General features: G+C 36.5%; 1 protein-coding gene across 2 annotated transcripts in view; it reads left to right on the forward strand.

Moving 5' to 3' along the window:
- Window positions 1–13327, forward strand: part of dcbld1 (discoidin, CUB and LCCL domain containing 1) — a 36679-nt gene extending 23352 nt beyond the window's left edge. For both annotated transcript variants that reach the window (XM_052586953.1, XM_052586954.1), the window contains exons 7-15: window positions 693–733; window positions 3272–3460; window positions 5539–5660; window positions 5871–6027; window positions 6111–6203; window positions 7311–7395; window positions 8129–8175; window positions 9232–9351; window positions 11247–13327. In XM_052586953.1, the coding sequence (XP_052442913.1) occupies window positions 693–733; window positions 3272–3460; window positions 5539–5660; window positions 5871–6027; window positions 6111–6203; window positions 7311–7395; window positions 8129–8175; window positions 9232–9351; window positions 11247–11800 (1408 nt within the window). In that variant the 3' untranslated portion in view covers window positions 11801–13327. The remainder of the gene's footprint in view (window positions 1–692; window positions 734–3271; window positions 3461–5538; window positions 5661–5870; window positions 6028–6110; window positions 6204–7310; window positions 7396–8128; window positions 8176–9231; window positions 9352–11246) is intronic.
- Window positions 13328–14402: the final 1075 nt, after the last annotated feature.

Consider the following 14402-nt stretch of genomic DNA (forward strand, 5'->3'; position numbering starts at 1 on the left):
CCTCAGGGGTCCGCTTTAACCTAAATGAATAACTACAATCAATATCAGTTCCTGTATTTACATTGCTTGGGTTTTGACCTCAGGCTTTCCACATGTTTTACTGCACGCACTTAAACGTTTTTTTTTTCAGTCTGGAGACTCTGATCAGCACTTGATTAATTTTCCCGTGGATTTTATTAGATGATATATCTGTCACCAGCAGTTTATTGCTTATATTCCCAGTCTTCAAACATTTATCTGTTATTTTGTTGTTGTTGGCCCACCACTCGTCGTATCCTATTTCGGTTTCATTCACGCTGTCGTAAACCACTTTGTACCCTGAACTCTGAAACGGTTTGCTCGACTGCCATAAAAGTAATGAAAAAGTAATCCCATCCAGGAAGCCTGTGATAATGACAGGTTTTTAAGTAATGCATGACAGAGATGCAATTTCCCGGCCTGTTCCTCTCTAATTACAGCACACTGCTCTTTTCCCCGGCCCAGCTGTACCCCAGTTCTCCTGTCAGATGGGGAGATGCGGGATGCAGTGAGGGAGGTTGTCTGAATTTGTGGGGTTGACAATGGGAATCTCCCTTTTAGCCCCTGTAGGCGTTACTTTCACATGACAGGGCCTTAATTAATCACTGTAATAATGATCTTTTGTGTCTAAAATGCTCAGTGCTCACTGATATCTGTTTTTGCTTGTTTTTCAGTGGCTCGTTGTCTGAAACCCTCTTCACGTTTGTGATAAATGGTAAGCACTTTTGTTTTATGGTTCAATGGTGATGTAAATTGAGCACACATGTTGGTGTAGGATTAATCCTATTATTTCTTGAACCGTGTCGACGTGATTAGTTTTCGCCGCCTGCTGTTATTCCTGCTGCCGCTGTGTGTTACAGTGTTGTTTGACTGGTATATCTGCACCTCTGCAAAAAAGGAAGTGGTTTAAACGCATTGTGCTGGCCCAACAGGTTTTTTTTAACCGATTCGGATATGGGAAGCACTGTTGGCTCTTTATTAGGGTGAATTGAAAGGCGTGGGAATATCTTATCACCCGAGTTTGTTTTTCTCTGGCTGTTTGAGCCTGGCACAGATCTGTTGCCATTTACCTGTGCCGACGTGCTTCATGCAGCTCTGCAGAAGAGGATGAATCAAACTCTCACAGCGTTTGCCAAATGTGTGCATGTGCCAACACTTGCTCCAAATGTTTACCTTCCATGGTTGTGCAGGCTGCTAAATTGAGAATGGCATACAATTTTTGTATTTATTTATTCAATATAATAAACTGATAGATTAAAATGTTATGCAAAACAATATGGCTAATTTAACTAACTTATAAAGATATATAAATAATGTAGTGTCTATTTACACTAATTGCAAATAGCCTACCTTGTTCGTTGAAGCTATTTACTCTAACTTTGGACTAATTAAAATTTTCTGTTGTGTGACTGTTGAATGCAAGTCATTCCATTCAGATTCAAAATTCTTGTGGGGGTTCAGCATTTTTTCAAAATTCTAAAATCTAGTCAGTTCAAAGGCGCCTGCGTCCTAATTTGCATTGGGTGTACAAGTACAATGTCCACTTCCATACTTACACTCTTAAAAATAAAGGTTCCAAAAGGTTTTCACAGCATTGCCACAGATTTATTATTTTTGGCTCCCTAATGAACCTTTTCTTAAAGGTCCTAAAATAACCATTGTTTTCTTAGTGTGAAGAACATTTTAAAATCTAAAGAACCAATTTTTTGTGAAATGGAAAGGTTCCATTGATGTTAGAGGTTCTTCATGCAGCCATTGGTGCAAAAAAAGAACCTTTTATTTTTAAGAGAATATTTCCTGTTGTCAACCAGGATACACATTGACTGTTCCCTATTTGCTTTAGTGATACGCTCAAGCTTTAGTCAGTTGTCGTTATAGATTTGTGGAAGTACCTTTCCTGATCGTTGTGACCCTAATCTCCTCTGGTCAGAAGTGGATTTGTATTCAGTGTGCATTGTTGATATATTGCACGAGTTTCTGATGACAGGAGTTGATAGATGTGTGGACATCAATCGATCCATGTCAATGGATTGCCATTAATCCAATTAGTTTAAAGCACAGCCGTGCACCCGGCAATGACTGCTACCATTAAGTGAGCATCCTACCCTCATCAACCCCCTAGCTAGATGATATCACTCACAAACTGTAGCCTGTGAGACGAGACCTTGAAGGTATCGAGATGCAATTCTGTGGCGTTTTTAAGTCTAACTAAATTCTCAAACACATCTACATTGAAATACAGGGTCCATGTTAAAACTCCTGTTTAATGCTGAAAATGAACTGTTTTAGAATTTGGAAAAAGTTGAAACAAAGAAACATTATGATGTAAAAATTACTGATGATTTCTTGGTATTAATAAGGTTATTAAGGAAAGTAAAATACATTAAAAACATAAGCATCATCTCTGGAGTTTGCAGACGTTCAGACCCCACTGTACTTCAATCAGGGATCCTTTCTGACCACCTGCTGAGATTCTCCTTGTCTTCTTCCTGAGTTTCCTCTGCTAGCATATGCTAAATGTGTGGAATGTGATAGTGTTAGCCAAATCGGGACTAAGCAACAGGATGTATTGGCCCTGTTTTTCTCCCTTTAAAGGATGTGGGTGTCTTTCCCCCCTCTTTTATTGTAATATTGGTGTGTTCATAGCACATACGTCTCCATTTAACTGTACACATGGTGGGTATTTTAAGAGCTCAGGGCTTCCTGTTGAGTCAATGTAAACGTCACTGAGTTTTTGCTCAACATGTGTGTTTCATTATGTTAAAAGCGAGCACTAGAGTAGACACGAGTCGAACTGACATTACTCTCTTTTGATGTTCTTTTTTTTTTAATGCAAGTTGGAATTCATTAATATGTCACCATAGTTGCACATGTGGCACAATAGCTGACACACAGAAGCATGTTATGCTCAACAAGCCTGTGTTTATTTTATAAAAAATACACTGATATTGTGAATTAATATTCAAATTTAAAATAATGGTTTTGTATATTAAAATGCTGTTTTGCTGCTTTTTTTATCAGTGTTGAAAACAGTTGTGCAGTGTGAATCATTTCATAGAAATCATCGAAAGTGTGAATCATTTTTCTGGATTCTTTGATGCACGAAAAGTTCAAAAGAACAGCATTTATTTAAATTTAATTTTAACAGTTTTCAAGTCTATATTGTCACTTTTGATCAATAAAAGTATGAAAAAATATAGAGACCCCAAACTTTAAAACTTATGTAAATCTTTCAATGTTCTCTCTTTTACAGATTGCAGCAGACAGACTGTTCTTCAACCTGTGAGCACTAATACAAACCTGTCATCACACAATATCTCTTCTGACGGGTCTGAAGTCCACTGGTTTCCTTATAGCACCCAGCCAGCTGTTGCTGATGACTTTAAAAATAACCATCCCAAATGGCTCCAGATTGACCTCGGAGAAAAGAGGAGGATCACAGGTAATACTTGTAACCTTCATAACCTGGTTTCACTGACATGATTGTTCGACTCTGGGTCACCTGACTGTCCAGTTTCCTCTTTAACACCTCAAGATTTGGCTTTCCCAATGCATCATTTAATAGCTTTTCTGAACTTCAGGAAGAAATGTAATCCTATCATTTCAGAACAAACACGCAAACATGTGGGAGAGACCCACAGTTGGTTCCAGAAAGTGTAATTATCCTCACAAAAAGGTCTTTCTCGTGATCAGCTCTGAGTGCCGAGCATTACACACTCACCCCTCCCCGACTGCTAACTGGTATCTGCATCTTTTGAACAGTTCCTGGTATTACATAAAAGCACAGAAAAGCCCTCTCTTTGTCCATTCATCACAAATACAAACCCTCTTACAAAAGCACATTTAAATTTAGGAACACGCCGGACACGTTTATTTTGAGCACAACTGTGTGTAGACAGCAAAACCCAGTTAATTTCATACAGCTCAAGAAGTAAGAGAATGCTCACTTTGTCTCCTGTCAGAGGGAATCTGTGCTTTTGGACACGATGACCCTGAGGGAAACAAAGAGGAAGCTCTGTTATCGTTGTGTTGATGGCGGAAATTTGTTAGGCTAAATAAATCTAGAGAAAAAGCATCTCTTTATCTGTGGGGTCACCACTCTGCATTTTTTTCTGAGAAAGCTTTTGTCAACAGGCATGAAAAATTCATGTTTTTTTTTTGTTTTTTTTAATGTATTGCTGTAGAGGGTAGGATAAATGAAAGTAGTGAGCCACAAGAAACTATTGTTGGTGTTATATATTAGGATCACACTTCAACACTGTAAAATCACTGTAATGTACAGCGCTGTTGAAACACTTTGGGTCAGTAAGATTTTTGTTTTTGGAAAGGAAGAAATGTATACTTTCATTCAGTACTAAGAACACATCAAATTTGTCAAAAGTGACCATAGAGACATTTACTGTATTACAAAATAATTACATTTAAAATAGCTGTTTGAACTCTCTCGAATTTCGAATGTATTACGCTTTCCACAAAAGAATATTGACAGTAAGAAATGTTTCTTTAGCAGCAAACTGGCATATTAGAATGTTTACTGAAAGATCATGGAAAACATAAAGTTTAAAAACTATATTCAAATTATACATGTCAAATAAATGCCTTGTCGAGCTTAAGAAATGTATTTACGTATTTCAAAAACATTAAGAAATCTTACCAACACCAAACTGTATATCGCTTTATGTGAGTATATGTGTAGTTGGATATGCTGTATGTATAATAATTGTCAGTTGATTCATCTTGCTGTGATATTGAGCACTATAAAATCTGTAATGTTTTGGTAATGCTGGAGTGGTAGTACTGAAATATCCCACAATGTTCCAGTCGTAACTCATAACTCATAATTCTCCAAAAACAAACAATAGAACATTGCTTCACTCTCTCGTCTTTGAAATGACAATAAATTACACTTCTCACTAGTGTCGGGCGTCCAAAAGCCATCCCAGTGGTCATTTTTCACGTAGGAGATGGGAGAATTATGGGTTATGCTTTGCTCATCCTGTCAGAACCACATTTATGTATTTTATCATTTATCTTAATTGCTTGTTTAGTTTTCAATATATTCATCTTCAACCACAAGAATGAACACCAGTGACTAAATAGTGCTTGATTCTTTACCTTTCCTGGCATTCTCTTTGATGATGAGTAACTTCCTTTGCAACTTTCAAGTCATCACACTTCAGTCTCACAGCTTCACACTTTATATTGCTCCTGTCATCTCAGTGGTGTCCTCTCGCCTGAGATGTAGTTAATGTTGGAGAGTAATAACAGGCCTTGGGGTCTTTCTGTGTCTGCTGGGAACATGCCACTTGAGTGTTTCCCTCAGGAATGTGTTTAGTAAGCGAAGGAGGCCAGCCGCAGGTTTTCCACCATGATGCTCTCTGAAGTGAAGTCTTTAGCCTACATGCTGTCACATTCCTCAGCTGGTCGAGCGCTTGCATCAAGTTCCTCAGGATCATTTGAGGATTACATGTTGTGTGACTAGACGATGAAATAATTCAGAGTCATGTTTTTGTTTCATAGGTATTCAGACCACAGGCTTGACTATCACAGGCTTTGAATATTTTGTCAAAAACTATAAGATCGAGTACAAAGATAGGAGTCGCTGGCGAACATTTATCCAGTATAATAACTCTGATGAAATGGTAAGACTTTCTTTAATTCACTACATGATCATGTTCAGTAAAACCTAATATATACAATTAATAATATATATTTTTAAATTGATTATTATAATATGTTTGGTTTACATTTTCCCCTGAAAATTGTAGGAAATTATAGCGATCGATAGATTTAGCTATTTTAACTGTATAGACAAAAATTGTTTGATTATACAGTGTTGTATTTTATTTCAGATCTTTGAAGGAAATACTGACAGCCTCCACCAAACACGCAACACCTTCCATCCCTCCATCGTAGCACGAAGCATTCGAGTCGTACCTCAACAGTGGCACCGGACAATCGCCATGAGATTGCAGCTTCTGGGCTGTCCTTACGTTAAACCCATCCCAGGTGCATGTCTGAGACACAAAGGCTTCTCAACATTATTTCTCTCATTAGAGATGTTCACTAAACCACTGTTTCTCATTATGCAGTGAATTCTTCATCTACAGTGATGCAGGAGGCCCGGCCTACACAGTCCATTCACAGGGACATGACCAAGCCACTGGCCTCTCACGCTGATCTTGGTATGATTTTAAAAACACAAGCTAATCGCTCATGAATTACAGATTATGTTACAGATGTACTGGACAAATGTCTGACAACCCACAAATATTTCCCTACTACTACTATTCAAATTTCAGCTAAAAGCTTATTTTTTCTCAAGACATTTTATTTTGTTGTCTACCTCAGGGGTTTAATTCCATTAACTATAACCATAAAAAGTGAATTACACATGGAGACGCGTTTAGCATTTCGTCCACGCAGATCTGGCGTTTTGGGAGAGTGAAACCGATATTTTTGAAACCGGGTCCCAGAATAGATAAATCTGGAAACGCCGAACTTGCATTTTCATGTGGACCACGAATGCATATATATTTTCTGAAATGATGACATTATCAGCCCACGTCTCACCCCTAGTAAGACACCACTACGTCACGTAACAGATTAATAAATGTATTGTTCCATGTTAATTTGTATACAGCACACAAGGTTTATGCACATAGTCTTCTCCATTCTTAGCGTATCTCTGTGGCAGAATTACAGCGCCACATACTGGTCTGATATGTATACTACATAATTTTGTGCTCTCTGTGGACGCGGATATTTCTGGAGACCTGGAAAAGGCAACATTTCTCATTTTCAAAAATAAAATAAATTACTATAAACATATTTAAAAACTTAACGAAATTTGCAATATTTGAACTACAATTAAAAAGAAACCGTAATATCTAAAAATAAAATCTAAATGTAATTCAAAATATAAATAATAATTTTAATAGTACATCATTGACACTAAGATAACACATAACACTTGTTATATTTGTACAGAATTTTGTGTGTGTGTGTGTTTGTGTGCATCAATTAAAGCAGCACATTAATATGGAACGGTGATTAAACTGATTTGGAACCACCTCTGTATTAAATGGTTTTAATGCATACCTGCCAGCCAATCAGAATCCAGTATTCAGACAGACCATGGAATAAAATGATTTAATACATACACGCACTATAATAACTATATATAACAATAATGGTTCAAAAATACTTGACCATGTACATAAATGCAAACAATGTTTTTCTTTGTTTTTCTTTGTGATCATTAATATCGTATAATTTTCTTTTGTTTTCAGTTAATCTGGTCATAATACTTGTGCCAACCATTCTGCTTGTGGTCCTGCTCCTTGTGGGAATCTGTGTGGTTAAAATGCTATACACGTAAGTCAGTTTTATTACATTTCTGAAGTTGCCGTATTTGTTTATATTTTCCCTGAAGTTCTTTTGCTACTCTACTTTTAAGCCTTTTCAAGATGTAAAAGACCTCTGTAATGATTACCTAACCTTCACTGTGTATTAGCATAGTAAATAGGTCAGTTTTTATTTTCATGTTGACTTGAAAGAAGAAAGGATGAAAGTTAAGACTGTTTTGTCTGTGTTCTCCATGTTGTGTCTGGCGTGAGAGGGTGGTAGAGTCTGATATGTTAACATTCATTGAAGCACGGCAAGCTTATCTCAGTTCAGCTACAGTTTGTTGCTAGTCCTGTTATCAAACACAGCAGACACAGTCTCACTATTACGTATGCACATGCACCAGTGATTCCCAGCCTGCCCTAATAGATACCACAGCCACTGATACGAGCAAACCCTGTGTGGCCTGTTGTAATTCCTCAGCAACACATTGCAGATTCATAAAGAAAGGAGAGATCGAGGGCTGCAGGGGATGAAGGGGGGTTGAGGGTCAAAGGTCAGTGTCAGGAGATGTGCCAGCTGCATTAGTCCCCTGAGAGAGAGCTCAGGGACAAGGGGATTGTGGGGAAATGAAGATGAATGAATGGAGTGTTTTAAGGGAATTATTAGGCTTCTTCTGTTGTTTAAGAATGATGAAGGTGGTGAGAGACCCTCGACTTTGCCACCTGTGTCTCTGACGATGGTGTTTTTCATTGTTCCTTAGTAAGAAGACAAAGGAGAACACGTATGGCTCTGCGGAGACACATACAGGTAAAACAGTCACTTTTAATGAACTGGTTGGAACATTTAAAGGAATAATTATAAAAACCAAAGCTGTTATAAACATATGACTTGTTTCTTCAGTGGAACACAACGCAAAATGTTTACAAAAATGTTCAAATTACTAAAGGGTATAATGATTGTGATTATTAATAATGTGCATTGTAATATATTATCATGTTGTAAATAATTATAACAGAATTCACAGTGCATGGTGTGACAATGAATTTAATGTATTAACTGTGGTTACAATTATTCATGAGAGAGTACAATGCATTATAAGGTGCATTGCAAGGCATAATTAATGCATTAAATCTACTTGTATAGTGCATTATACATAATGGCTTTAAGTGTTACCAAAAAAGTTACTTATAAATGTAAGTCAGTTTCATATACAAAGCTGTTACATGGCTTAAGAAAGATAAAACTGAGTGGAAAACAGCAGCTTTAATGAAAAAAAAAATATATATTTTTCTAAGACAGTTTGGAAGAATATTTAAGCTTTTTTAACATTTTAAATGTGTCCTTCTAAAGCCATATGATGGTTTTGTATGTGAAACATTGTTTGTTATCATTTATAAATAATGACATCATTTTTGGTTGGTTTTCATGTAAAGCTATCAGATAGCTTAACATTTGTATTTAATTTTGTGTTTGGTGCCACTGTTCTGCATTTTTTCATTGTTTGCTTGAACATTTTTGTAAATATATTGTTTTGTGTTCTATTGATGAAATTAGTAAATGACAACAAAATGTTTATTTAATGGGAAATCTTTTTCATTAATTTTAAGAGTCACATAAAATCCTTAAAATAATAGAATGCACACTTTTGGATAAATAACACATGACTTCACCATATCTGACTGATTTTTACCTTTATTATTCCCCAAGTCTGCACAAAATATTTTAGTCTTCATGACATATCCCTTCTTCCAAAAAAACAGCGGTTTGCCCTTTCAGACACGTATAATCTAAGGCTTAGCTGCTCAACTCACGCACAGATAAACCATCTTGACTGGCTGACAGTTGAATGATTCTTGTCTACAGGCTGTTGGAGGAAGATAAAACAGCCATTTGCCAGGCACCAGTCCACAGAGTTCACCATCAAATACAGCTCTGAGAAAGACCCCATCCAGAAGCTGGACCTGGTAACCAGTGCAATGGCAGGTAAAGACTGACCAGACATTTGGGATTTTTGCCATCCAGTGTTAAAGAACCAGCTGGAAAAATATATCACTTTTTCCACAAAAATATGAAGCAGCACAAATGTTTTCAACATTAAAACTTTAAACTTTAATACATTTTTAAATATATAAATAGTTATTTTAAATTGTAATAATATTTCACAATATTACTCTATTACTCTTTTTAATATAAATAAATGTAGACTTGATGATAAGCGTAAAAGACTTCTTTCAGAAACATTAAAACAACAAATTGCTGTCCCCAAATTTTAATATAATAATCCAAAGCAACAAAACATTTTAACTGCAAGCATTTCAACTGAAAAAAAGGTTGATTTTAGTTTAATTGTACATACTTATCATAATTAATTATACATACATACATAATTATCAACACTGAAGCCAAGACGGTAATAGAACCCAAGTGACCAAAAAAATGTTTCATAGCACAGTTTGCTTGTCATAGTCAGACAAAATACACTTGACGCAGAAGAGATGTGATTTATCGCTTTGTTTTAGGATATTGTATTCATGTGGATATATGGATTTGAAGCCAGAGTGTTTAATTTTTGTGGCTACAACTAAACTAAAAGTCAGAGAGGGGAGTTTTTATTGTCTGATAAAGGGGTTCAACTTGTATGGCAATTTATGGTCCTTCGGTGAGCTGAAGAAGGAAAACAGCTTTCTAAAATTATTGTAACTGCCTGAAAGCTTGCCAGATGAAAAAATGTAATTGGCACTTTTCCCCCTACACTCCTCCAGGGCTGTAATTATTGATGCAAGACATCGGACAGATTACAGGCAGTCTGATTTCAGGCCCAGTGCTTGACTTGAAGCCCCTTTGAGGAAATACTAAAAAATGTCATTCAAGTCATTCATGCTGAAACAATTTATTTGCCTAAACTTTGGTTTTTATTACTGTGATAGTCGTTCCTCTTTCAGGCTGTCAGGAACATGCGTGAAAATTAACTAAAGTACTGTATGTCATTCATTTTTGATGGCTTTAGAGTTTATGGTCCCAGATCTATGAACATGTCTTGCTTAGTTAGCCAGGTAGATTTAAGTCTTGCTTGGCATAAACAATTTCTTCTTTGGAGCACGAAAGAAGATATTTTTGAAGAATATTTAAACCATTTTGACCCTCAAACGACATTGGACTCCATTGAGTTTCACTATATGAACCATCAAATAGTGTAACTTTTTTTTTTTGTTTGTTTGTTTGTTTTTTTTTAGGATCATTTGTGCGTTACATTTATATTTTTATTATTAAATTTAATTAATATATTTTTTTTATTTGTGAAATAGATTTTGTTTTAATATTTTCTGTTTCTGTTTTTTTATGTCTGTATAGTTATATGTTCGCATAGTTTGTTTTGCTTTTAGTATCAATTATTTTATTTCCGAAACGTATTTTATTTCAGAAATGTTTGTCATTTTCGTATAAGTTTAAGTTTTTTTTATTGTTTCAGTTTTAGTTAACGATAATATGCCCTTTCTTAAATTATTAAAAATAGTTTTCTGTAATTAAAATAGAGCTGAAATAATATAAATAATTAGATCTTAAATCATAATTAATTATAAATAATAATAAAAATTGCCTACTAACAAAATATGTAGTACTAAAACTACTAAAATGTATCATCATAATAATTAAAGCTAAATGATAAATTAAAGCTATATAGAAATATAAAAAAAATTTAAATGAATTTACAAAATAACACAAAATTGTTACAATTTTAAATTTTAACTTAAAACTGAAAATATAAAATGAATCATATTCAGAATATAAATAAATACTATGCTAAAGTAACACTGACAGTAGAGATTGGGGCATTTTTTGAAAAACTAAGTGACTATTTTCTTTTTCTTTCTCTTCAGCTGAGTACCAGCAGCCTCTCATGCTCGGCACAGACACGGTGTCCCGCAAAGGCTCGACGTTCAGACCCATGGACACTGAGGACAAAGACATCGAGGCTGCTTCTCACTACGACCACCTGCAGACGGGCATCCAGTATGCCCTGCCACTGACCAATCAGGAGCCAGAGTATGCCACGCCCATCATCGAGCGCCACGCTTTCCGCAAAGATCCCTTCCTCCTGGATCCCAGCTACTGCGTCCCAGGCGTGGTACTAAACAAAAGCCCGTCATTTCGAGCAGTGGAGGGCAGCAACTGTAGGACAGTGATCGGAGGGCTTGCAGGGAGCAATCGGACGCCCCACATCGCAACAGACAGGGGGAATTACCCAGAGGACATCTATGACAGCCCTAAAATCCTGAAACCCGTTGTGCAGAACGGGAGTTGCTCGGAGTACCAGAGACCTCAGATTAAATCCCCAGTTCAACAGTGCTATTCCACTCCCAGAGACTGCGTCAGACTGCCTTTCTCCGGACTCAGACCGGACCCAGAGGGCAGCAGCTCTGAAGGAAGCTGAGAAGAACCGCTCTGTGATGTGCCTGATTTACCCGACTCAACAAAACACCTCCAGTCTCTTTAACTTATTTGTGTATGAGGGACAGCTTGTTTCTGCATTTTTGCGGAGGCTGCCAGATGCCAACACTTTGTGTAATTTAACAAAAAAAAAAATTTGTATATATGATGTATTTTGTCCAGACATATCATGATTTTGATTCAATTGTCCTGTTTTTTTCCACGTTCTTTCCCTATGGACACAAACTGTGAATGCGAGCCAGATTTTCATGTATTCTACAATATGACCATCAGACTCTGCTTTGAACATCCATAAAGGGCAGTTTCACTGATTTTTCAACCAGATTTTTTGGCGTCATTAGTAATATGTATATGCACAATCTATACTCTTTCTCCATTAATTTGCCAGCAAAAAGACGTTTAATTGCCAGGTGATGTGTTTCGCATAATCTTACAGACTTTTGACATAAACTGATGTATTTGGGTTGCAGATAACATGGAAAGACTATAAGTTGTTCATTTTGATATACTACTGACATTTTTAACAATACAAAACTGGTTGAAAATCTATGGACTATGGACAAAAAAACATATTTTAGAAGCAGATCAAAAGATCTCCTGTTGGAAGAAGGGGATGTTTTGGAACTGGAGTAACAAGTTCCTGAGCAGTTACTTTGGTCCGTCTCCTTTAGGACCAAGAACCATTCTGTGTTCATGTCCCTACACCAGTCAAACCAAATGAAATGACGTGAAAACACCATTAATATAGCCTAACATTGGAAGCAAGCTCTGTCGATGCGACAAAATTAGCTTGATCCTGTAATGCAAGCAAAATGCTGCTGCTCTTTTTCCAGCGTATATTGAGTGTAAGGGTCGTATTCTTACATTTTGGATAATTTCTCATCATCACTCATTCTGTTGTATGCAATCGTGTTGAATCTCAAAGGTTTCTGATCTTTCTTTAATGCTGAATATTGTTGTGCTCACTCTGTTGTTTTAGATGTTCCCATTGTTCCAGGTGAAAACTGGCTGTTTAAAGCAATAACAGACTAAAAATTGTCTTTATTTGGATTGTCTAAAGTAGTATACATATGTATGTACAGGTTTGAAATGTATATTTAGTTTTAAAAAAAAGAGAGAGAGATGTTACTTTGTGCTGTCAATGATTATTTAAAGGGATAGTTCACTCAGCAATTGTTTATTCATTCTCATTTAATTACAAACCCATATGAATGACTTTCTTTTATGGAATATGAGAAGAAATTATAAATTGTGGGAAATAAGTTCAAAATATCCCTTTCAAGAAGATCTGTGAGTTGCTGCTGTTTAAGGGACAATCCCTGTTAAAGATTACTGACAGGTCTTAATTTCTGTGAAATGTTTTGGGGGATGTGCGGATGGTTCATGTGTGATACTGTATGCCCGTGAGGATCTGGTCATGTTGATGTGTTGAAGACTTGCTTTGCATATGAAAATCTCAGTGCTGTGTTTGTGCTCCTCTAAACCCTGATTAAAAGCACCAGTTGTTCAACCTGTCCTGTGATGGTCGCTTTGCTTTAAAAAATGTGAATAATCAGCATGTTTACGTAAGTATTTGATGCAAGCAGGATGTCACACATGAGGTGTCTCTGTGGGACAGTGATCAGGAATGTAACAGTATGTAACAAGTAAAGACATCTGGATGGGAGCATATGTTGTTCTAGAACTTGGATATACCTTTTAGCAATGATGGGTCCTTTCCAGATGTGTAAGCTGCCTGTGCCACATGAACACACGCATCTCCATACCATCAGAGATGCAGGCTTCTGAACTGAGTGCTGATAACAACTTGAGTTGTCCTTGTCCTCTTTAGTCCAGATGGCATGGTGTCCCAGTATTCCAAAAAGAACTTCAAATTTTGATTTGTCAGACCACAGAACCGTTTTCCTCTGTGCCACATTCCATTTTAAATAAGCCGTGCCCCAGAGAAAATGCCTGGATTGTGTTTACCGACAATGTTTTCTGGAAGGATTCCTGAGCCCATGTTGTGATTTCCATTACAGTAGCATTCCTGTATGTGATACAGTGCCTGAAGAGCACAGGCATCCAGTATGGTTTTCCGGGCTTTATCCTTAAACACAGAGATTGTTCCAGATTCTCTGAATCTTTGGATGACATTATGCACTGTAGATGATGATAACTTCAAACTCTTTGTAATTTTCCTCTTAGAAACTCCTTTCTGATATTGCTCCACTATTTTTCAGAGCAGCATTGGAGGAATTGGTGATCCTCTGCCCATCTTGACTTCTGAGAGACACTGCCACTCTGAGAGGCTCTTTTTATACCCAATCATGTTGCCAATGGATCTAATAAGTTCCAAATTGGTCCTGCAGCTGTTCCTTATATGTACATTTAACTTTTCTGGCCTCTTATTGCTATCTGTCCCAACTTTTTTGGAATGTGTAGCTCTCATGAAATCCAAAATGAGCCAGTATTTGGCATGACATTTCAAAATGAATAAAAGTGAATAAAATATAAATGTGTGAGAGTTGTAAATAATTCCATTCCTTTTTACTCAAAATTTGTACAGTGTCCCAACTTTTTTGGAATCGAGTTTGTATATTGTA

Source organism: Carassius gibelio, chromosome B20 (genome assembly GCF_023724105.1).
Source record: "Carassius gibelio isolate Cgi1373 ecotype wild population from Czech Republic chromosome B20, carGib1.2-hapl.c, whole genome shotgun sequence".
Classification (NCBI taxonomy): domain Eukaryota; kingdom Metazoa; phylum Chordata; class Actinopteri; order Cypriniformes; family Cyprinidae; genus Carassius; species Carassius gibelio.